The sequence below is a fragment of the Aulonocara stuartgranti genome, assembly GCF_965226115.1.
Source record: "Aulonocara stuartgranti genome assembly, chromosome: 23".
NCBI classification, from domain to species: domain Eukaryota; kingdom Metazoa; phylum Chordata; class Actinopteri; order Cichliformes; family Cichlidae; genus Aulonocara; species Aulonocara stuartgranti.
The window spans coordinates 6,596,225-6,620,187 of NC_138958.1; the positions used below are offsets into that span (position 1 = coordinate 6,596,225).

Sequence of the window (23,963 nt, forward strand, 5' to 3'; positions counted from 1 at the left end):
ATCATCCAGCTGTATTGAAACACTCAAATGGGAATGAATGGGTTGTTAATACTGCAAATTTGTTTCCCATAACATTTAGATTTAACCAATAATATTTAGAACTGGCACATATACTTAACATGTTTATGTTACATTTAGATTTACATTAAAAACTCTGCAAATATCTGTGACTTGAAAAGCAATATCAAAGCAGACTTTTAAGAAGTTTGGAGCTAAATACATTTTGAAGTTTGAAGCTTCAATTTACAATCAGCTCCATAGTAACCAGCTGGAAGAGCTCAACCTCCTGACTTGTTATTTACATTGGAATTCCCAAGATGTCCTCAGTCTTATGTAACATGGTTGGAGCCTCCACTGAGGAGCTTATGTCCACACTTCATTTGTTCCTATGCTTGTTACACAAAACCTAGCAGCCATCCTGAAACTTAGAGGTGGAATATATGAAAAAAGTAAATTTGGTAGAGATCTTTTTATCGTTACTTTCCAAGCCATGTGTGAATATTGCTAGCTGGTGGATGTTCTGTTTTTTTTATTTTGTAAAATACCAGCATCCTTAGTTCCCAAACAGCCACAGGGCTTTGCCTTTTTCAAGAAATGTTTTCACTGGAGTTGACTTAAAAACAACGGAAAATAATAGCAGAAGACAGTCATTGAGAGAGCAGAGAAACAGACATGCTCAGTTTAGGATAACTCATGCTCTAACGTGGCACAGCACACAGACGATAAGGTTTGGGACTGCGTGTGGCTCCCAAAATGAAGTCCAGACTGAGTTTCTCTCCTGAAAATGGCTGAAAATGTTTCCATATTTTTCTGCAAACTGAACACAGACGGCATATTGTTGTTTTTGGAACAAGATACATTCTGAGGAGGCTATTTATATTTATCATTTCTACAATCAATACTTGTTGCTGTTTTTTGTTTACTAAATATCAGCACTGCTAAAATTTAGTCATAGTAGGCTACAACCTGTTAGGTTGATTGAAGCCAAATATACACATAGGAATGCGACTAAAAATAATTAACCTTTTTGTCGTGATAATTTCACTTGTTAAAAATATTTGAATAGAAAGAAAAATAAATAACTATTTACAAGCACGTACAAGTACATTATACATATAACGCGTATTTGGTTAAGCAAACAGTCCAAACTTCAAAAGAAGAACCTAAATTACTATCACAGAACCCATTACACAAATATTTCAAAAATTAACTTTTGAGAAATTGGAATTAGTGCATTGCTGAATGTAATTGATTAAAATGTTACAGATTAACTAATTTTATGTCTATAAACTAAAATATTACAATTCTAATGCAGTATATTTTAGGGCCCATTTAATTTATGAATTGTGCTAGATTTGTTTTTCCAGGTTGACGATTCCATTTTATAGATTAATATTTTTACTTGTTATTAACCCTGTATGTAGGGCTTGCACAAGCCAGTAAAAGTTTGCTAAATAAAGCCTTAATCATTATATAGTTGCTTCAAGCCTCATGCAAGCTAAATAACAACTCTGTCTACTCCAGTGTAAATTATGCCTCCTTGCACTCCAGTGATTCATTTCACATGTTTGTTTCTTTTCACATTAGTTTTCTTGTTTTATTACTAGTTAGTCAGCTGCAGGTGAAATCTGTCTGGTTGAATGAAGGTTTTTGAAACCTCAAATGTAATACCTTTATTTTTTATTTTGGTAAGGACTCATACTTCTGTCAACTGCACGTGAAGTCTGGTAGACTGGATACGATGAAGGTCACCAATGAAAGGAAGAGCCCAGGGTCCAGGAGGAAAGTTTTTTGGCACTCTGTTCTTCAGAATATCTGTCAACAGTAGAAAAACAGTCAAAAATATTAAAATACTCCTGCCATCTATCCACTCCAAGCAGAGAAGATTGTATATCGACTCCATATCTTCTATTCAACTCTCCTGCTACAAGTGAACAGCAGACATGTCCAGGTGTGTCAAGGTTCAACTTTTCATGGTCAACTTTGAACACAAGAGGACATGTTTGCTCTTCTGTGACAACAGCCTGTCTGGGGTAAGTCATATTGTGGAACCATTAAATAAATCCTCCAAATGCCTTAGCTTTAAACTTGACATAAATCTTAAATCCACTTAATAGGAACATATACACAGAACAACTATGACTAATGATCTATCTCTGACTAGATACATCCTGAGAACAGGTCACAGGTTAACTTGTAACCTGAATCACTGATAGCGCTGCAGTCCCACCTCATGCTGAACCGTGAGCAAAGTGCAAACTTTAACACAAAGAAATCTCTCAGTGTAAAGAAACCTCAGTGTGATTTATTTGCATTAGTTAGATTTAGAAGGCCCTAAAGGTTCAATGTGCATTACAGAGGATTGTAATATGGTTGTTCCCAGTTATTTCTTTTGTCACGGTCTTGGGTCGGCGACGCAGTCTTTTCCTTTTTGGTATTATTACTCTTTGATTTCTTGATGTGTCTTAGTTAGTTCTTAGGTTTTGGTTCTGTGTTCCCACTGTTCCGTGTTACGGTGTGTTCACACCGAACGCGATGGACGCGAATAAAACGCCCCAAACGCCCCTAATTTGACGCGTGTACATTCGCGTCTCAACGCGTGTCCAAGAAAAATCCATCGCGCGTATTTTGACGCGCGTGAACCGGAAATGTGGGAGGAATGTGGGAGGGAGTTGTGCCAGACCGGTATCTTTGCAAGATGGCAGCTATCGAGCTAGCGCTTGAAGAGAGAGTCTCCCTTCTCTATGTACTGTGGAGAGCAGAGCAGCAGCGTAAAAGACGTCCTCGCCGTACCTGGGTCCATCAGGTCCTCCAGAGGCATGAGCAGTTTGGTGAGTTTCACCACTTGCTCCAGGAGCTGCGCCTGGATGACGGCCGATTCCAGCGCTATCACCGTCGGCCAGTTTGAGGACCTGCTTTCCCTTGTCGGTCCCAGCATCGCCCGCCTAGACACCAACTACAGACGCTCAATCCCACCTGCAGAGCGCCTGTCCGTCTGCCTGAGGTTAGTAAAACTATTTAATACGGTAGTCCTTTATTGATATCTGTGCTAATATGCTAATCCATCCAGTTATACACTGCTAACATGGATGTGCTATGCTAACAGTGAATGCTGTCGGTGTTTACTGAAAGCAAACTGTGGTACAGAGACGACTCTTTATAATATTTCTAGTGATACTCAGAAGGTCTCATCAAGCCCCGATTTAATTCGATTTATGCTGTTATCAGTGTTTGAATGATAGCATGGCTGTGGTGTCACATCAATGTATGCGCTCGGTGTTTGCTGATATCAAACTGTAGCATTAGGACCACTGAGTTAACCTTTGTAGTGATACTCACTCCTTTTTATTTAGACCTGGTTTAATTCTGGGATAGTTGAATATTTGTATATAATCTCTGCAGCTGTCAGACTCTATAGCAGGCGTCACCAGCCTTTATTAAAACAGAGTTAGATAAAACTGTGAACAGTTTGGTTCATCTCTAGTTACATGGTTCTATCTTGATAAGCTATGTCTTATCACAGATTAATTTTTCAAAAATATTAATGATTTAAGCAAGGAAAGGGCTACATGTCAACATACAACTCTTTATTTCTATTAATGTCTTACTTCATTCCTACCTGATTGACATGTTTAGGAATTATGAGTGATTGGCTCACTGTAGTTGTGAAAGTTGCTACCAATCAAATTATGATATGTTAAAGTTAAAACAAAACACAACTGTTTTAGATATTATCTAATATACATTTTGTAATTATCCTTATAATTACAAAATGTTTTATGTAAGATTTAAGTTTTGTGATTTATATCTGACATCACAAAAGTATTTTGGAATTTGAATAATGTATTTTGTAACTGCAGTACACATAATACTGATTTTGAACAATTTTGTCCAGGTTCCTTGTCACCGGGGACTCCTTCAGGACCATCACGTTCAGTTTCAGAGTCGGTGTGTCCACGGTGAGCCAGATCATCCCCCAGGCAGCGACGTCCATCTGGGACTGTCTAGTGGACGACTTCATGGCTGTGCCTTCACCTGGAGACTGGCGGTCCATCACAGAGGGATTCCAGGAGCGCTGGAACTTTCCTCTGTGCTGTGCAGCTCTGGATGGGAAGCACATCCAGACAAAGGCACCCCATATATCATATAGGAGACACACACATTGATATACACTAAATATTCATTTCATTTCTTTTTTGTGGTGCCCAAATTGATGCACCTGCTTGATTTTGTTTAAACAATTATTGCACACTTTCTGTAAATCCAGTAAACTTCTTTTCACTTCTCAAATATCACTGTGTGTGTCTCCTGTATGATATTTAACTGACATTTTTTATTGTAACAACCAACGATTTATACAGGAAAATAATGTCTATTAACAAGGTTGCCCAAACTTCTGCATCCCACTGTATCAGTATATTTTGTCATTAGTATAATATGAAATAAATTCTACATGTGTCAAGTTGTGTGCCAACATTTGCTGTGTAGTAGAACTGAGACATTAGTCATTATAAAAATTTATTTGAAATAATATTAAAAGTCTCAAACAGAAAAACATTAAACATAAATATATAAAATATAAGAATTTACAGAGAGACAGGAATAAAAAGGACCAGCTGCTCTCCAGAGCAGGAACAAGGCTGAGGAGGAAATGCTCCATTGGAGACTGGTGTGGCCTCTTCAGGGACTCCAGGATGGCCAGCTCCACCGCCGATGGACCGTCCTGGGACCCGTCCCTCATCTGCCTCGGAGCCGTCCTCCTCTGTGGGCCTGTAAAACAGCACAAAACACAAAGAAATGAGAAGGCTGCTACTAGATTTTAATTTCAACATTGAAAAAAAAAAAAACAATAACAGGATATAATCAGATTGGTTGTAGATATTTAGTAAAGGTGATCACAAGGGAATCCCACCGACTAAAAAGGTATCAGTGCTTGCTGTACATATCTGTGGGTGCAGCAGCAGGAGCTCAGGGACTGGGGATGCTCTGCTGCAGAATCAGTTGGTTCTATCAATACAGTATTAAATGTTAACAGGTTGGATATAATAATCGTAGAGTAGACAGTGGTCCCTCATTTATTGCAGGGGTTCTCAGAATAACTAGCCCCTGGTCACAGTTCTCACAATTGATTCTCAAAGTGCAAACCTTTGTAGATTGCAAAACGTAAAAGTATTATTATGCTGCGGTTTGTCTTCATCTGCCCGCCACTTTCGTGCGCCTTTTTCCCTCACGGTGCAGGTGTGTATTTCCGAATGAGGCTCATAGTTATGGGTGTTTTTGTGCTGTTTTTTCTATTGGACGCGAGCCTTGTCAATCAGGCTGCAGAATGCAATGCTGTACTGTGCAATAAAAAATCAGCGAAAAAGCAAAGCAGTGACGGATGAACAGCGGGACCACTGTGTGCTGTTTATTAATAAACAAAATATATTCCTAAATGACAACATGCATAAAAGCAGAACAGTATTTGTACGTCAGTGGGAAAATAGCGGTGGCTTGCTAGCTTTTGTGTGGCTTCCCCGGGTCAGTGAAAACTTTCAAAAGAGAAATGAATGAACTTACCAGGTTGCCCGATCTCTTCACATATCTTCCTCCAAGCTCGGTCCTTTTTATTCCTGTCTCGGTACTGAAAGCAGCTGGTGTTGTACAGCTCCGAGTTGTTTGCTACCGCATTGATTAGCCTTCCCCTCCATTGAAGTATGAAAGGCTTTGGCTGGATCTGCCCCTTTGACCTAGGTAACAGCCACGTCACCAGGCTCCTGATTGGTTGTCGCGGCGCGATTTGACGCTGGAGTTCAGGTTTTTCCAACTCGAGCGGTAGACGCTAAACGCGCGTATGCACAAAATGCAACACAAAAACTCACGCGCGTGGTTTTATTCGCGAGTCAAACGCGCCAGACGCGCTACACTGACGCGCGTTTCACGCGTTTTGGCGTTTTCGCGGGACCCGCAATCGCGCGTCATCGCGCCTTTCCATTGACTTTACATGTAAACCTGACGCTCTATTCGCGTCCATCGCGTTCGGTGTGAACACACCGTTAGCATTGTGCCTCTAGGTTTAGTCTGTGGATTTCTTTTTTTACTTTGAAGGTTTTGTCTCATGTTATTGTATTGTGCTTTACTTCCTTGTCTTGCCCAATTAGTTCCAGCTGTCTTGCCACCTGTTCCTCTTTCCCTCATGTTCCTGCCATTGAGGATGTCCACAAGAAGAGATGTCTACGCCGAGCACACTTCATTCTCAGGGACTCCTCTCATCCTGCCAATAAACTCTTCCAGCTCCTCCCCTCTGGAAGACTCAGCTGTGCAATATATAACATGTGCAATGTTATATATTACTGTATATATAAAATCCATATTTATTCTTGAGTATGTACTTAGCACCGGAGAACTGTGCACTTCTACCTTTTCTTTTTTCTTTTTTTTTTTTTTGCATGTTTCCACTGGGCAGAAGTTTCTTTCAGTCTCATTGTACATAGATCTATTCTATTCTATTCTATTATCAACATAGCACTTGTAGCTAGTGGGACATGATGATTTGCTTCTGTCTGCTTACTGTCTGGGATGGAAGATGACAAAGAGTTATTAAAAGTGGGCCAACATTTCTCTACAACTATGTGAGAGACAAGTCATACAGAATGAAAATATTTAAAGTTACTGTTGCTAAAGATAGTTTTTGTTTTTTAAAGTACTGCAGTGTCCTGTGAAACGTTTCTTTTTCACATAACTGAATGCAAAGGCAGTTCGTTTAAAAAAGTATCCTTTTCTAATAGCAAATGGGTATTTTTATGAAGTAATTTATTGAGATTGAAATCTCCTTTACACGTGAGATTCAACAACAAAAGCATAAACAAAGTATCAGTAAGAAAAAATAGTTACAAGATGCTGTACTGAATCTCCATAGACAAGGAAGGACAATAAGGTGCACTGACCAGTAGTTATACAGGTGAGGAAGGCATCTCAGCTGTTTAACTTCTCTCACGGAGAACCATTTAAAAAATTATATAGATAAAAGAAGAAAATTTCAAAAGTCCATCATCTCAAAGATGGACTTGTGTGAAGATTTGCTGGTTTTCTGCTATTATTTTCAGATTTTCATTCTTTTGGTAAGTGATCATTTGAAAAAAGTATTTTATGTGTGTAATAATCTCTAAATAAATTATTTACAGGTTCAACAAATCCAATGTGCAGAGAAAATATCATAAGTACGACGTTTTGGTGATTCCCTTGAGAGGTAATGGTCTGTGGATTTTATTGCATCAGGATTATTTTATTTGTGAGTCCATATTTATTCAGAAAAATTGTGCAAAATTAAAATACGTTCAAATTCAATTTAAAATATATATTACTTATTAATTACTTACACTAGAGCGCTAGAGATAGACAGAGAGAACAGTAAAGCAGATATTCTTTATGCATTGCATCAAAAACAATAGCAGAAGACAGTAATTGAGAGCGCAGAGAAACAGACATGCTCAGCTGAGGATAACTCGTGCTCTAACGTGGCACAGCACACAGACGATAAGGTTTGGGACTGCGTGTGGCTCCCAAAATGAAGTCCAGACTGGGTTTCTCTCCAGCAGGTGCAGTAACTGAAAACTTCTGCAGCAGGGAGGTGAAAAACAGGAATAACTCCATCCTGGCCAGCTGCTCCCCAAGACACACACGCTTACCTGAGAATACACAAGACTACATGTTTTAAATACATAATTTACAGGGTTTCCACGCTAATCACAGCTTATAACAGTTATGTATTCATTTAGATCAACAAATAAAGCACAAGAACATTTAAAAGCACACAATTTAATGCAAGGAACAAGCAGCAGAGTATCTGCTAATCTGTATCTACTTCACCACTTTATCACTGTATTGAGTAGTGTAAATATGATTATGCTACAAATAATCAAAATAAAATGTTACATATACAAAAAGTTGACCATAAGCAGCAACATGTAGCATTTTTTAAACTTCTGCCTAAAACAGCATTTACCAGAGTTTTAAAGGATTGTGTTAGGTGTGGCTGTGTGCAGACAGGAATAGGACCCAAGGTGCAGACTCCGGAGACAGAACTTAAACCAAAACAGCTTTAATGCTGAACTCAAACATAACATAACTGGGGAAAAAAGGTCAAAAATAAACTAACACCGGCGGATTGACAAAACACAGCAAAATAAACGGTAGATCGCGACACAGACACTAAGAAACACAGGGCTTAAATACACAGAGGGAGCAATCAGGAAATGAGTAACAGGAGGGAAAAACAGCTGGGGCAAATCAGAACTGACGAGACCAAAGAAGCGTAACCTGAACACACTGAGAAAAGACAGAGACCTTCAAAGTAAAACAGGAAACACATAACACAGACTGAACAAAGACACAGACTCACATGCAGGCACTACAAAGGGAACAGAGACGTGGGACCAGGGCAGACACAAACACTGACTGAACACGGGGATATAGGAACTAGGATACACATAGACGCGAACTAGACAAGGGGATGCAGGTGATAGGGGAGACAGAGCAACTAAAGAAGACAGAGACATAAACCATAAGACAGAACTGAAAGAAACCAAAAACTAGAAAGTATAAATAATATAATAAACTCAAAACCCCTGGGTCAACGACCCAGGCATCCTAACAGATTGCAACTGATGACTAACCTGCAGAAAAGGGAATGAAGGCCTCCCTCTTCCTAAATTTTCCATCCTGGTCCAGAAAGTGTTGAGGGTTGAAGGAATGTGGAGTTTCCCACATAGACTCATCATGTAGAACAGAGTGCAATGGAGCCAAGATCTTGGTGCCCTGAAAAATACCATTTGTTCAAATTGCAGGATTTGAACTTCCCATTGGCTACAGTTCTTTAGCATCAACACTTGGTATTTGAGTATCTGAGTATTTGAGTTGTAACTGTTCTTTGTTCATTACTTATGCTCCCGTGTCAGGGTGTTTCCAGAGGTGGGAAGTAACAAACTAACTTTATTACTGTAACTAGAATTTTCAATTGTATTCTATTCTATCCTATTCTATTTTATTTATATAGCGCCAAATCACAACAACGGTCGCCTCAAGGCGTTTTTTATTGAACAGTAGATCGTACAATAATAGATACAGAGAAAACCCAACAATCATATGACCCCCTATGACCCCCCTAATACACTTGGTATTTGAGTATCTGAGTATTTGAGTTGTAACTGTTCTTTGTTCATTACTTATGCTCCCGTGTCAGGGTGTTTCCAGAGGTGGGAAGTAACAAACTAACTTTATTACTGTAACTAGAATTTTCAATTGTATTCTATTCTATCCTATTCTATTTTATTTATATAGCGCCAAATCACAACAACGGTCGCCTCAAGGCGCTTTTTATTGAACAGTAGATCGTACAATAATAGATACAGAGAAAACCCAACAATCATATGACCCCCTATGACCCCCCTAATACACTTGGTATTTGAGTATCTGAGTATTTGAGTTGTAACTGTTCTTTGTTCATTACTTACAGACAAAAAAAAAAAAAAAACCAGACATCTACTTTGATAAAGTAGACTTTATCAAAGCAGATGTCTTTCTGAAAGCGCTGTAACTAAGTTTAAGAATATAATTTACCCACTGTTATCATCTTCAATGCCCTGTACCAACACAGAGCAGAGCAGCTATCTGAACGCTACCCCAACAGAGGTCGATTATCTTATTAATAATTTCACCTCCTCACTACGTACGACTCTGGATACTGTAGCTCCAGTGAAAACTAAGGTCTCTAATCAGAAGTACCTGACTCCGTGGTATAATTCTCAAACACGTACCCTAAAGCAGATGACTTGTAATCTGGAGAGGAAATGGCGTGTCACAAATTTAGAGGATCATCATTTAGCCTGGAGAAATAGTTTGTTGCTTTATAAGAAAGCCCTCCGCAAAGCCATAACATCTTACTATTCATCACTGATTGAAGAAAATAAGAACAACTCCAGGTTTCTCTTCAGCACTGTAGCCAGGCTGACAAAAAGTCAGAGCTCTTTTGAGCCAACCATCCCTTTAACGTTAACTAGTAATGACTTCATGAACTTCTTCACAAATAAAATTTTTATCATTAGAGAAAAAATTACCAATAATCATCCCACAGATGTAATATTATCTACAGCTACTCTTAGTACCATTGATGTTAAGTTAGACTCTTTTTCTCCAATTGATCTTTCTGAGTTAACTTCAATAATTACTTCCTCCAAACCATCAACGTGTCTTTTAGACCCCATTCCTACAAAACTGCTCAAAGAAACAGCTTTAGTCAAACAGCTAACAGATCATCTGCAGAGGAATGGTTTATTTGAAGAGTTTCAGTCAGGTTTCAGAGTTCATCACAGCACAGAAACAGCTTTAGTGAAGGTTACAAATGATCTTCTTATGGCCTCTGACAGTGGACTCATCTCTGTGCTTGTCCTTCTAGACCTTAGTGCAGCATTCGACTGTTGACCATTATATCCTATTAGAGCGATTAGAACATGCTGTAGGTATTACAGGTACTGCACTGCAGTGGTTTGTATCATATCTATCTAATAGACTCCAATTAGTGCATGTAAATGGAGAGTCCTCTTCACACACTGAGGTTAATTATGGAGTTCCACAGGGTTCAGTGCTAGGACCAATTCTGTTTACATTATACATGCTTCCCTTAGGCAGCATCATTAGAAGACATAGCATACATTTTCACTGCTATGCAGATGACACGCAGCTCTATCTGTCCATGGAGCCAGATAACACACACCAATTAGTTAAAGTGCAGGAATGTCTTAAAGACATAAAGTCCTGGATGGCCGCTAACTTTCTGCTTCTTAATTCAGATAAAACTGAGGTTATTGTACTCGGCCCTGAAAAGCTTAGAAATATGGTATCTAACCAGATTCTTACTCTGGATGGCATTACCTTGGCCGCCAGTAATGCTGTGAGGAACCTTGGAGTCATTTTTGACCAGGATATGTCCTTCAATGCACATATTAAACAAATTTGTAAGACTGCTTTCTTCCATTTGCGCAACATCTCTAAAATTTGGAATATCCTGTCTCAGAGTGACGCTGAAAAACTAGTTCATGCATTTATTACTTCCAGGCTGGATGACTGTAATTCATTATTATCAGGATGTCCAAAAAACTTACTGAAAAGCCTTCAGCTAATCCAAAATGCTGCAGCAAGAGTCCTGACAGGGACTAGAAAGAGAGAGCATATTGCTCCTGTTTTGGCTTCCCTTCATTGGCTTCCTGTTAAATCCAGAATTGAATTCAAAATCCTGCTCCTCACATACAAGGTCTTAAATAATCAGGCCCCATCTTATCTTAATGACCTTGTAGTACCATATCACCCTATTAGAGCACTTCGCTCTCGCTCTGCAGGCCTACTTGTTGTTCCTAGAGTATTTAAAAGAAGAATGGGAGGGAGAGCCTTCAGTTTTCAGGCCCCTCTTCTGTGGAACCAGCTTCCAGTTTGGATTCGGGAGACAGACACTATCTCTACTTTTAAGATTAGGCTTAAAACTTTCCTTTTTGCTAAAGCATATAGTTAGGGCTGGACCAGGTGACCCTGAATCCTCCCTTAGTTATGCTGCAATAGACGTAGGCTAGACGTAGGTCTATTAACACATAGTGAGTGAGAAAAGAGACTGGAAAGGAAAAACTCAATGCATCATGGGAATCCCCCATACCTATGTCTATTGCAGCATAACTAAGGGGGGATTCAGGGTCACCTGGTCTAGTTTTCAGGTATCTGTATTTGAATATTTATTCTTCTGACAACTTTGTACTTTACTCCCTACATTTTTAAACAAATATCTGTACTTTCTACTCCTTACGTGTTCAGAAAATGCTCATTACTTTACGTTCAGTGTTATCATTTATAACGTTTATACTCAGGGGTTAAAGTTGGCCGGAACTTTAATAAGGCAGGTGTCTGTATGTTGTGTTGGTGGTACTTCAGCATCTAGCTAGTGCTACAGATAAGGAGGATGGATGAAGCGAGTGTTTTTTAAGTTGCATGCAATTTAAAAATCAATGTTTCTATCAGTCTAAGTAGCCTGAAAAGAAAAGCGTCTGGACTTCTTTAAGTTTCCTTCACAGACAGTTTCTATTAGCTCAGCAAACATCAGAAAACACACAAGCTGTTTGTGTGCACTTTTTCGCACAGTGCGTTCATAGCTAAAGGTCAAGTTGATGGATTTCACAGGGAGAGAAGAGAATGAGAGCTAACTTCACTGGGAGATGGATAAAGATTTGGGAAGAAAAACCCGACAGGAGATGAGGAAGAGAGGTTAGATTTAAAGCTGGAGACTGCACAGTGACGCTTAAACAGAAAATTTAAAGCTTACATGCAATGTCATTATTTTAACCACATGTTGGAACTTTGTATGATATGTTTTGATAAGTTATGTATTTTCATTGTCGTAAAATGTCCTGCAAAACAAACTAACCTATATTAACTTTGTGCTATTCAAATGTTGCATGGAAATACTGGGTAGTTTTGTCCAGGATAAACAGGTTAGTTTGCATTACAGGGCTGAATTTACAGTAAAGCACTGTGTTGGACTGGTGCACAGTAGCTGTGGTGCTCCTGGTCTGATTTAGGTTACATCAAGTGTAGCAGCGACTTTGCATTTTAGATGATCATGCTTAGATTACTTCACTGAATTTAAACTTTATAGCAACTCTGTATAAAGTGTAGGGGGATAGACATCTGCCAGGATAGATGAAAAAACACATCTACACTTGTTGTGTAATTGTGTAAATCTACAGAGAAGAGCAGATCAGCTGATCACATCATGTACACTAAAAACCTCCTGGAGCCATAGCTGGACTGGCCATCAGATCATGCATAGCAGGCATCTGCCCGGTGGGCCAATGGGGAGTTTTTGTTTTTATGGGCCGATGGGGTTTTATTTGTGTGTGTTTGTTGATTCGTTTTTTTGTAACAGTATAAACAACGAAAGGTGGTGGACTGGCCAGAAGCTGGCCGATGTGTAAAATGTAAAAATAACTCAGTTGTTTGGTGGTGGCTATGGTGGAGCTTCCACTGAGCCCAGCAGGTGGATGAGGGAAAGGTGGATGAATAGTGGAATTGTAAAGTGCTTTGAGTGTCTAGAAAAGCGCTATATAAATGCAATCCATTATTAGTATGTACCTTTGACACATCTGATTATCTCAGAGTTTTTCTTTTTAACTGGCACACATTTGTTACTGGTTGATTGTGTACCTTTGGGATTGAGTACTTATCCAGAGCTGTGTTCTTGTTTGCCATGCGAAGTATGTTAAGTGGGGCAATATTTCCACTTCTCTGGATTTCATGAATAACTGCATCAGTGAACGGCAGGTTTTCTCTGTCACTTGTAGACGGCTGCCTGGATGAACCAACCACAGCATCTATCTCAGCTTGGACTTTCTCTGCACACACAGAAAACAGGAAAATAAGTGTTGTGCACAGTTGACTAAGCTCACAAAATATGTATCCCTGATAGATATTACCCTGACACACCTTGTATATCAGGGTAGTGGATCATATATAAAAGTCCCCAATGTAAAGTAGTAGTTGTGGTTTCAGTTCCAGCACCAAACAGGTCCATTGTGCAAGCCATCAAATTTTCGAGATAAAACCCAGAATCTTTATCTTCCTTCTATCAATGATACAAGAGAAAATTGTTATATTTGATTATGTACACAATATAAATACAAACCATCTTATCAAAACGTTTTGTACAGTAAAGAATAAAAAATTTTAAATTCCCCTCTCGCCCTCATGAAGGTGCAGAGATCTTGGATGTTGTTCCTGGTATCTGCTGGAGCCACTTGCTTTGCTCCGGGGTCACTGCACCGAGTGCACCGTAACAGTGCAAGATCAACAGGACCCTAAGAGCCTTCATCAGGAACTCAACAGGGATGTGGCGAACAACACTAGAGACCAACAGGATCTACCAAGGAGATGCACTGTCCACACTGATGTTCTGCATAGACCTAAATCCTCTCAGAGAGGTAAGGCTGTCAGAACGGAGGGGATCACACTACCAGAAGGAAACATTGCAGACACTGAGGACAGACCACCCCCTAGGGTGGTTGAGAATGACGGAGCTAAGAACCTGTGGGACTTCCAGATACAGACAGACATAATGGTGATGGTTAACCAACCAGACATAGTAGTTGTAGACAAGCAGGAGAAGATGTAGCAGAAGACGTACTGATAAACGTACCAATGACAGTAACATCTCAAAGAATGAACACCAAATACTGGAGAAGTACCGGGGGCTCAGAGAAGAGCTGAAGAAGGTGGAGAGTGAAGGTAACAGTGGTCCCAGTGGTAATCGGAGCACTAGGTGCAGTGACTCCCAAGTTAGGTGAATGGCTCCAGCAGATCCCTCTGTCCAGAAGAGTTAGAGTTAGAACCCTTAAGCTCCCAGCCCTCTGGTAGAGGACCTGAGCTTGAAGGATAGACTACTTGCAGAGGCGAGAGGGGAATTAATTTTTTTTATTAAAGCAAATCGAGATAGACATGAAAACACTAACCTCTCCCATTTCTTTGAGAAAGGAGTCAATGTAGTCTCTTGGTGATGATGGGTCAAAGTTTTCCTGGTGTTCTTTGATCCTAATTTCTACAAATTCAACTAATTTCTTTGTCAAGATAAATATCGTCTGGTGTGATCCAGGCAGCCACTTCATCAGCCAGGGTATTGTATTGTACATCTGCAGAGCAGGAAGACAGTAACCAGATTATCTAATTGACTGGCCGTATTAACATAAGCAATAATAAAGATCATTATTACTGTGTGTTCATGAATTTTAGGTTTGAAACCTGCAGCTGTATCATTGCAAGAAAGGCCCTCCCTACTGCTTTTGCAGCCTTTTTGTTGTTGCAGTGCGTTTGGCCTCTCAGGGCCACCGTATTAATGTAATAACTTAAAGGTGGGATAATTATTTAGTTGAATTAGTTTATGTATAGGTAATTAGGTAGGTCATTTGTTTGTTTTCATATTAAGTGTGTTTATTATTGGATGGCACCTCTATACAGGGCACAAGTTGGGCATGCACCAAGAAAACAAAACAAAACAAAGAAAACAAAAGGGCAATTTAGTTAAGAGTGAAGTCACACAGCTTTGTGACCTGTCCGTCTCTCTTCATTTTTAAAATGGTTCGAACATTTTAGTGTGAAACATATCACTGCCACAATGTTTGTAAATGTGTCAAAGTAAAAAAGGCTCAATGAAGTTTATTAAAAAGTCTTTTTGAGCTGTTTGCTTGGAACTGTGAATTAATTTAAGGCTAGAAGTCAGGGGTGTCAAGCTAAGGCTTCATTCATTAGGATTTACACTCATCATCACGGTGTGATTGGTTTTATAATAGCAACAAGCAGCTCTGCTTAAACTGTTGCCCTTACTGTATCTAACCAGGAAATGTTAGAAAATGAATGGGTGAATTGGTTCTGTTTGGCTTTTACGGCGATGGGTAAATCTGATACTGCTGTATTGTAGATCCACATTCAGTAAATAATCCTTTCTGGAGTGTATTTCACTTGTAATGCACAGTGGTGAAAAACCGCCAAGTGGACATCACAGCAGATAGATATGCAAATTGATTAAGCACACATTTACATCCATGTTTGAGACTGGAACTAGAAGTACATGAGTGTGTGAATAACATGCACTCACCCGTACTGTCAAATTTCCCTGTAATCGAACAATGTCATTGAACATCTGGAGAATATGCTGGAATTGCTTGTCAGTGTACTCAAATCGATTGCCGAACACCAAACAGCAGATGATGTTTGAGACTGCATTATTAATCAGGTTCTTAGCATTAAAGGGTCTGCCTGCAAAATGAGGAGAAAAAACATCCATAAAATTAAAAAAATTAATTAATTAAATTAAAATTCAAATACATAGTTGGGAACAAAGGGGACCTTGAAAATTGCAAGTGAAATGCACCTCCAACTCTTACCCAAGGGTGTCAAATAAACTTTGGTGTAAAGGATTAGGGAAATGTCCCGAGTGTTTCAGAACATTTCAGCAAATAATTGTGAATCTTAACAAAGAATTGGAGCTATATCAATAAAACTAAAATCAAATGAACAGGATATAATGCATGTCAACAAGTGGAGAAACAGAGTGGGTGCTGTTTTTAATGTTTGGCCTCTGATTAGAACTCCTTGTTAAAGCATAAATCAGGTGATGAGCTACAGGTAATGAAAAGTGGGACAATTATTAAGGAAACCTTTTAGGCCATGTGCTTTAGTACTGTGAACCTTATAAACATGTCATATGGTAAGCAATGGTGAATTATATTTAAATTTTATAAACACACATACTAAACATAGATAACATGTAACTATATTGTTTTTTTTTCTTTGTGCCTTGCTGATCTGTGAAAGCCTCTGTGAGATACTGGCACTCCTGCTGGATGGATGACTCCAGGGTCTTCTTCCCCAGACCAAAGTTCCTGAATGTGTGAAGAACAAATCTCCTCTGTTGCTTCCAGGGATAACCATTTGACATCACAAGACCTTTTGGAAATAAAAATTAAATTAGACCTGATGTGATCAGTTCAATCAAGTTTTTGGAATTTTGGAGGGAAAATGCCAACACTACCTTTATTCCCAATAATTGATTCAAATAAGGGCATAGTTGGGCGATCCACGAAGTCTTCTCCTTGGTGAACCAGGGCTTCTTTCACAAGTTTGTAGCCATGAACGACCACAATCCTACCACCAAAGAGTCGAAGGCTGAAAATGTTTCCATATTTCTCTGCAAACTGAACACAGACAGTATATTGTTGTTTTTGGAGCATGATACATTCTGAGGAGGCTATATATAATAATAATAATAACAATAACAATAGCAATAACAATAACAATAATAATAATAATAGTACATTTTATTTATAGGCGCCGTTCAGAGCCTATCCCAGCTGTCATAGGGCGAGAGGCGGTGTACACCCTGGACAGGTCGCCAATCTGTCGCAGGGCCAACACACAGAGACAGACAACCATTTGCACTCACGTTCACATCTATGGGCAATTTGGATTAACCAATTAACCTACAAAATATATGTATATATAATAAACATGGTAAAATAAAATTTAGACATAAACAGTCATAAAAGTCTAAAGGCAAGTATAAAAACTGAGCAGGTAAAAATGGACTAAGACAGATCAGGTGTATGCAATTCTAAATAGATGAGTTTTGAGACGTGATTTAAAAGTGGTGAGACAGTGTGTGGTCCGGAGAACAAGTGGAAGTGCATTCCAAAGTCTTGGGGCAAAACAGCTAAAGGCTCTGAGTCCAATGGTAGTCAGGTGAGCAGGTGGAACTGACAGAAGGGAAGCTGAAGAAGAGCGGAGTGTACGGGGGTGAGTATGTATGGAGAAGATCGGATAGATATGGAGGAGCTAGGTTATGAAGCGCTTTGTAAGTGAGAAGCAGGATCTTGAAATTGACACGGAGGTGAATTGGGAGCCAATGGAGCTGTTTAAGAACAGGTGTTATATGTTCAGTGGCTCTAGTTCTGGCAGAGGTGGGACCAAGTCATTGTTTTGCAAGTCTCAAGTAAGTCTCAAGTCTTTATCCTCAAGTCTCAAGTCAAGTCTCAAGTAATGTCAGGCAAGTCAGAGTCGAGTCTCAAGTCACTGGTGTAAAAGTCCAAGTAAAGTCACAAGTCTGAAATTTTGAATTTCAAGTCCTTTCGAGTCTTTAAAAAAACCCCGAAAAAAAGCATGTTGCAGTTATGCTAAATGTAAATATTAGACCATGTAATTTTTAAATCTGTGTTTTTCTCAACACATGACAAAATAGTGAACTTAGAAAATATACACAAATTGTGAAATTGCACCTCTTTAAAATGCAGCTCAATTAAACCTAGCTCCAAGAATAATTTTCACCGACAGTTCTGAGATAAGCTGCATGTTATTCTTGGATGCGGTTGTAGGACCGGCTTTAAAATCGCATGACAAAAATATCATACATAAATAAATGATATTTTTAAAAAAATATAATTTAAAAAAAAACTGCATCACCAACGTAGCCTGGAAAACATTTGCTAGTTAGATGAAGTCAGCTATCTCATCGTAGCATATTTATATGCATATTTATAATCATACGGTTCTTGGAGTGAGTGCATACACTCATGAAGTTTAGTAACTTCCGGTCACTGCAACAAGCCCAGGTACAGTTTAACGACGGATGGGTGCAGGACCTTGAAATGCACCGTGTAGAAAGTAAAGACCATCGTAAGTATCATAAGTTTACCAGTCTCACAAATCGTCGTCATAAATACACATTCGTTAACCGTTTATTAATAGGACCTTTGAGCTCAACGGTAATTAATTAGCAGTGGAAATAATTTCTGGTAGCATCACAGAAATGTAGCAGTGACAATAATATTGTATGCTGTAATCGCACTGGACAATTAGTGATACAAAACAACTGTTTTACCCTGTGAATAAAAGTATGTTTTTGTCAATGTACCATAATAACAGAAGCGAAACACAATATTGTGTCAGGACAATTCACTATTTATGCACAATAAATAAAGGAGCATAGCGCTACAATTTCTGTTCAGCGCCAGACTTGCTTGTAACTTATATCACCAATTATGTTAAGAAAAATGACGCATTAACTACAACAGCAGACTGACCTTTGTGTAAATGCTTGGAGCAGACTAACCTGTGAGCTGGAGGGTTCTGGGACGTTATAATTGGTCTTTGAATGGCTGCAATCCAGTCGCATCTTTGTTACTTCGGAAACATGGCTCGAACAATTTCTCTTCAACGACGTAATCCGATAACAACCGATCTCTTTACCCGTCGGCTTCCCGTGGCTGTCATGCGACCAGCTAGTGCAGTTAATAACACAACAGCTTCTTGACATTTTTGTGTTTCTTTTTATCGCTGTGTGACTGGTTTCAATTGAAAGCCTGCGTGCGCTAGTACCGCTTGCCACGAGTTCCCAGAATCCTTTGCGGTTCTACCCGTGAATGACGTCACATTTTCAATCTCTATATAATATGCATGTTAAATTTTATATTTGGGGTAAAATATCAAGTCTTTTCAAGTAAACCGGTTCAAGTCCAATTCAAGTCCCAAGTCATTGGTGTAAAAGTCCAAGTCAAGTCACAAGTCTTAGAACATTTTTTCAAGTCAAGTCTAAAGTCATAAAATTAATGACTCGAGTCTGACTCGAGTCCAAGTCATGTGACTCGAGTCCACACCTCTGAGTTCTGGAAATAATACAAGCAGCTGTATTTTGAACTAACTGCAATTTATGGAGGGATTTATGAGGTAGACCATAGAGAAGAGAATTACAGTAATCTAAACGAGATGTGACAAGAGCATTGACAAGTATGGTGGTACTGTGTGGAGTGAGTGAGGGACGAAGGCGGTTATTATTACGGAGATGAAAGTAGGAGTAGTATATATTATATATATTCATATTTTGCAATTTATATAAGAAAAGGTTTTTGTTGTTTTTTACTTAATATCAGAACTGCTGTAAGCTAGTAGGCCACAGTTAATTTCTTCTGAGATTAATAAAATATCCTGATTCTGCATTCAGCAGAGTGGGGAATTTCAAAACAGCTTTGGCATTAAGACAAGTTCCTATAGTTATGAAAATGTCACTATATCAGGTGTTAGCCTACCTGTAATGAGGCCGTTAAGTTAATATTCAGTTAAATAGCTAAACTTGTGAGCAATAAATACCAGTTCAGTGAAGGGTTCAATGAACCTCTTAGGTTTATTGAACCCTTCACTTTACCTTCATGGGCACGGGAGGAAGCCAAATGCAATACAAATACAAAGTATTTCTCAATCATTTCACTTCTCAGTAGAATTTTAGTAAAAAACAAACAAACAAACAAACAAACAAACAAAAAACTAAGATAAAAAGTAAATAACAATTTCCAAGCAAGAAAATGATAATGATTTTTTTTTTGGTTAAACCAACAGTCCAAACCTCAAAGAAAGAAACTAAAAAACTATTAAAGATTATTGCCCATTGATGTAAATGTACAATTATTCCATTTATTTAAATGGACTAATTCAGTTTCATTTCTAATGCAGGATATACTGGTGTCCATTTGATTTAAAAAGTTTGCTAAATATAGCCTTAAACATGATACAATTGCTTCAAGCCTCATGCAAGCTAAATAACGACTCTGTCTACTTCAGTGGATCTAGTTCTGGAAATAATACAAGCAGCTGTATTTTGAACTAACTGCAATTTATGGAGAATTTATGAGGTAGACCATAGAGAAGAGAATTACAGTAATCTAAACGAGATGTGACAAGAGCATTGACAAGTATGGTGGTACTGTGTGGAGTGAGTGAGGGACGAAGGCGGTTATTATTACGGAGATGAAAGTAGGAGTAGTATATATTATATATATTCATATTTTGCAATTTATATAAGAAAAGGTTTTTGTTGTTTTTTACTTAATATCAGAACTGCTTTAAGTTAGTAGGCCACAGTTAATTTCTTCTGAGATTAATAAAATATTCTTATTCTGCATTCAGCAGAGTGGGGAATTCAGAACAGCTTTGGCAATAAGACAAGTTCCTATAGTTATGAAAATGTCACTATATCAGGTGTTAGCCTACCTGTAATGAGGCCGTTAAGTTAATATTCAGTTAAATAGCTAAACTTGTGAGCAATAAATACCAGTTCAGTGAAGGGATCAATGAACCTCTTAGCTTCATTGAACCCTTCACTTTACCCTCATGGGCACGGGAGGAAGCTAAATGCAATACAAATACAAAGTATTTCTCAATTATTTCACTTCTCAGTAGAATTTTAGTAAAAAACAAACAAACAAACAAACAAACAAAAAACTAAGATAAAAAGTAAATAACAATTTCCAAGCAAGAAAATGATAATGATAATTTTTTTTTGGTTAAACCAACAGTCCAAACCTCAAAGAAAGAAACTAAAAAACTATTAAAGATTATTGCCCATTGATGTAAATGTACAATTATTTCATTTATTTAAATGGACTAATTCAGTTTCATTTCTAATGCAGGATATACTGGTGTCCATTTGATTTAAAAAGTTTGCTAAATATAGAATAGAATAGAATAGAATTCAACTTTATTGTCATTGCACATGCACAGGTACAGGGCAACGAAATGCAGTTTGCATCCATCTAGAAGTGCTTTAGTGATATATATATATATATATATATATATATATATATATATAGCCTTAAACATGATACAATTCCTTCAAGCCTCATGCAAGCTAAATAACGACTCTGTCTACTTTGGTGTAAATTATGCCTCCTTGCACTCCAGTGATTCATTTCACATGTTTGTTTCCTTTCACATTATTTTTCTGCTTTTATTATTAGTCAGTGAGCTGCAGGTGAAATCTGTATGGTTGAATGAAGGTTTTTTTTTTTCAATTTCAAATGTTTTTTAATTTTATTATTATATAATAACTTTTTATTTAGGAATGGACTCATACCTCTGTCAACTGCAGGTGGAGTCTGGTAGATTGGATACGATGAAGGTCACCAATGAAAGGAAGAGCCCAGGGTCCAGGAGGAAAGTTTTTTGGCACTCTGTTCTTCAGAAAATCTGTCAACAGTAGAGAAACAGTCAAAAATATTAAAATAATTTTGCCATCTATCCACTCCAAGCCGAGAAGATTGTATATCAACTCCATATCTTCTCTTCATCTGTCCTGCTACAAGTGAACAGAGGACAAACACAATCAGTTAAACACCACTGCAAGGGCGTAGATTTGGCATGGACGGAAGGGACGTGTCCCTACCAACATCGAGCGATTATTGAATTGTCCCCACCAATAATTTGATCTCTTCGAGTAAAGAAAAACAACCCGATAGAAAGAAAAAAAAAACGATCTGTCAGCGTCTCATTCACCTAACGGTACAGAAAGAGTTAAATTACGTTCTCTACTGGAGTCCTACGTCATGTGACAAATATGGCCAATGTGATTGGCTGTGCCTTTCAGGGAGCTCTGTTTAGTTTTAGCAGCGGCAAGCCTGCGCTGCGAGGGCCTGCAAGGAGGAGAGATTTGCAGCAAAAAGGAAGGACCTGGATATAAGAAAGTATTTTTCAAAGAAACCTGTAAGTCACTTAAATTCAAGTTCACTCATAAAATGTGTCCGTCATAATAACGTTACAGGCTATGCTAGGCTTTGGCCCACATCAGTCTAAAATTGGGACGATCTGATTTCCTCGTGTCAGCGTTGCTCCCACATCATCATAATTAATGTTGTTCCAGGTTCAACATTGCAAGTGACCAATCACCTTCTTGTGACGTCATTCCTTTGCGACTTCGAAATACCCGCCTTCGAGTATTTCGAAATACAAGTGAAGAAGCGAGAAACCGCCGCCTGTCCGCCGAATTTGAAGTCAATTTAGGATACTTTCCTTTAATAAACGTTAAGCATTATACATATGTTCCTCACTTGGCTTGCTGTTTGTTTGCTAGTGATAGGCTACTTGACGACAGCATTAGCTAACCAGTGTTCTCTAGACCAGCGTTCCCCAACTTTTTGGGTGTTTCGTGGCCCGGGGGTTGGGTCAGGCAAAATTGCAGTAGCTTCCCTGATCATTTTACAAACATAAGTGAAGAGAATCTGGACTAAAAGGCCTAGACTTATGGTTGTGTGCTGATTCTATGAATGGTATGGCCTGCATTTGTAAATGGCCTGCATTTGTATAGCGCTTTTCTAGTCCATAGGACCCCAAAGCGCTTTACACTACATTCAGTCATTCACCCACACATTCACACACTGGTGATGGCAAGCTACATTGTAGCCACAGCTGCCCTGGGGCGCACTGACAGAGGCGAGGCTGCCGGACACAGGCGCCACCGGGCCCTCTGACCACCACCAGTAGGCAAACATGGCCCACCAATAATTTGATCTCTTCGAGTAAAGAAAAACAACCCGATATCTTGCCCAAGGATATTTGGCATGCAGCCAGGAGGCAGCCTGTGATCGAACCACCAACCTTCTGATTAGTGGCTGACCTGCTCTGCCACCTGAGCTACAGCCACCCCCTGAATCAAACTATCACCTGGAAACCTAATTAACTGGTCCATAGCTGTGAAACTGGACATGAGTTCTTGATTCTATGGAGATTAACAGTAATCCAGAAATTTACAAATTTGTCCTGGTACATCGCGTAAATGTTGTCCCAGGGACATCGCGTAGATGTTGTCCCTGGGACATCGTGTAAATGTTGTCCCTGGGATATCATGTAGAAGTTGCCCTGGGACATCGTGTAAATGTTGTCCCAGGGACATCGTGTAAATGTTGTCCCAGGGACATCGTGTAGATGTTGTCCCTGGGACATCGTGTGATAGCTTGTTAATAATGGAATGAAAATTATTGATTGTTATTAACTTGTGAAAAAGAAGTGTAACAAATCCACATGTTATGTTCTTACACCCTTACAGAAACTGTGACTCCTTCTATGGAACGCCAGGACTGCCATAATGAATTAATTAAATACACCATTAAATAATTAATTAAATGTGGCAATAATTAATTAAAATTGGAATTAATTAATTAAATAAATAGTTATGACACATGTAATTAATTAATTATTGACACATTTAATTAATTATTTATGTATTTCACATTTTAATTAATCATTGACACATTTCATTAATTATTGACACATTTAATTAATTATTTATGTATTTCACATTTTAATTAATTATTGACACATTTCATTAATTATTGACACATTTAATTAATTATTTATGTATTTCACATTTTAATTAATTATTGACACATTTCATTAATTATTGACACATTTAATTAATTATTTAATGATATATTTATTTATTTCATTTTGGCAGTCCTGACGCCTGGCTCTCATCATGAAATAATTTTATCTGTCAGCCTCACCCATCAAACTCAGGGGGCGGGGTTAACGCTGATCGAGTCAAAACCATTGCTTTGGCCTGGTGGCCATTGTTTCTAGCA

At 38.5% G+C, this 23,963-nt stretch overlaps 2 protein-coding genes across 2 annotated transcripts; one reads left to right on the forward strand and one right to left on the reverse strand.

Moving 5' to 3' along the window:
- The first annotated feature begins 2,517 nt into the window (after nt 1-2,517).
- On the forward strand, nt 2,518-4,462 carry LOC309700261 (uncharacterized protein). The gene is made up of 2 exons (XM_082523728.1): nt 2,518-3,004; nt 3,896-4,462. The coding sequence occupies exons 1-2, from the start codon at nt 2,745-2,747 to the stop codon at nt 4,164-4,166; spliced, it is 531 nt and encodes a 176-aa protein (XP_082379854.1). The 5' UTR covers nt 2,518-2,744; the 3' UTR covers nt 4,167-4,462.
- A 2,313-nt stretch (nt 4,463-6,775) lies between these two features.
- On the reverse strand, nt 6,776-22,089 carry LOC309700262 (cytochrome P450 2J2-like). Its single transcript, XM_082523729.1, has 9 exons — nt 21,464-22,089; nt 16,598-16,760; nt 16,363-16,512; nt 15,662-15,822; nt 14,523-14,699; nt 13,501-13,639; nt 13,222-13,409; nt 8,655-8,796; nt 6,776-7,667 (listed from the first exon to the last, which is right to left on the reverse strand). The coding sequence occupies exons 1-9, from the start codon at nt 21,662-21,664 to the stop codon at nt 7,492-7,494; spliced, it is 1,497 nt and encodes a 498-aa protein (XP_082379855.1). The 5' UTR covers nt 21,665-22,089; the 3' UTR covers nt 6,776-7,491.
- Nucleotides 22,090-23,963: the final 1,874 nt, after the last annotated feature.

Coding starts and splice junctions, on each gene's coding strand:
- LOC309700261 (XM_082523728.1), top strand. CDS start 2,745: ATGTACTGTGGAGAGCAGAGCAGCAGCGTAAAAGACGTCCTCGCCGTA. Junction 3,005..3,895: donor CGCCTGTCCGTCTGCCTGAG/GTTAGTAAAACT, acceptor AATTTTGTCCAG/GTTCCTTGTCACCGGGGACT.
- LOC309700262 (XM_082523729.1), bottom strand. CDS start 21,664: ATGGAGTTGATATACAATCTTCTCGGCTTGGAGTGGATAGATGGCAAA. Junction 16,761..21,463: donor TCCACCTGCAGTTGACAGAG/GTATGAGTCCAT, acceptor GTCTGTGTTCAG/TTTGCAGAGAAATATGGAAA. Junction 15,823..16,362: donor GGCTTTCACAGATCAGCAAG/GCACAAAGAAAA, acceptor CTCATTTTGCAG/GCAGACCCTTTAATGCTAAG.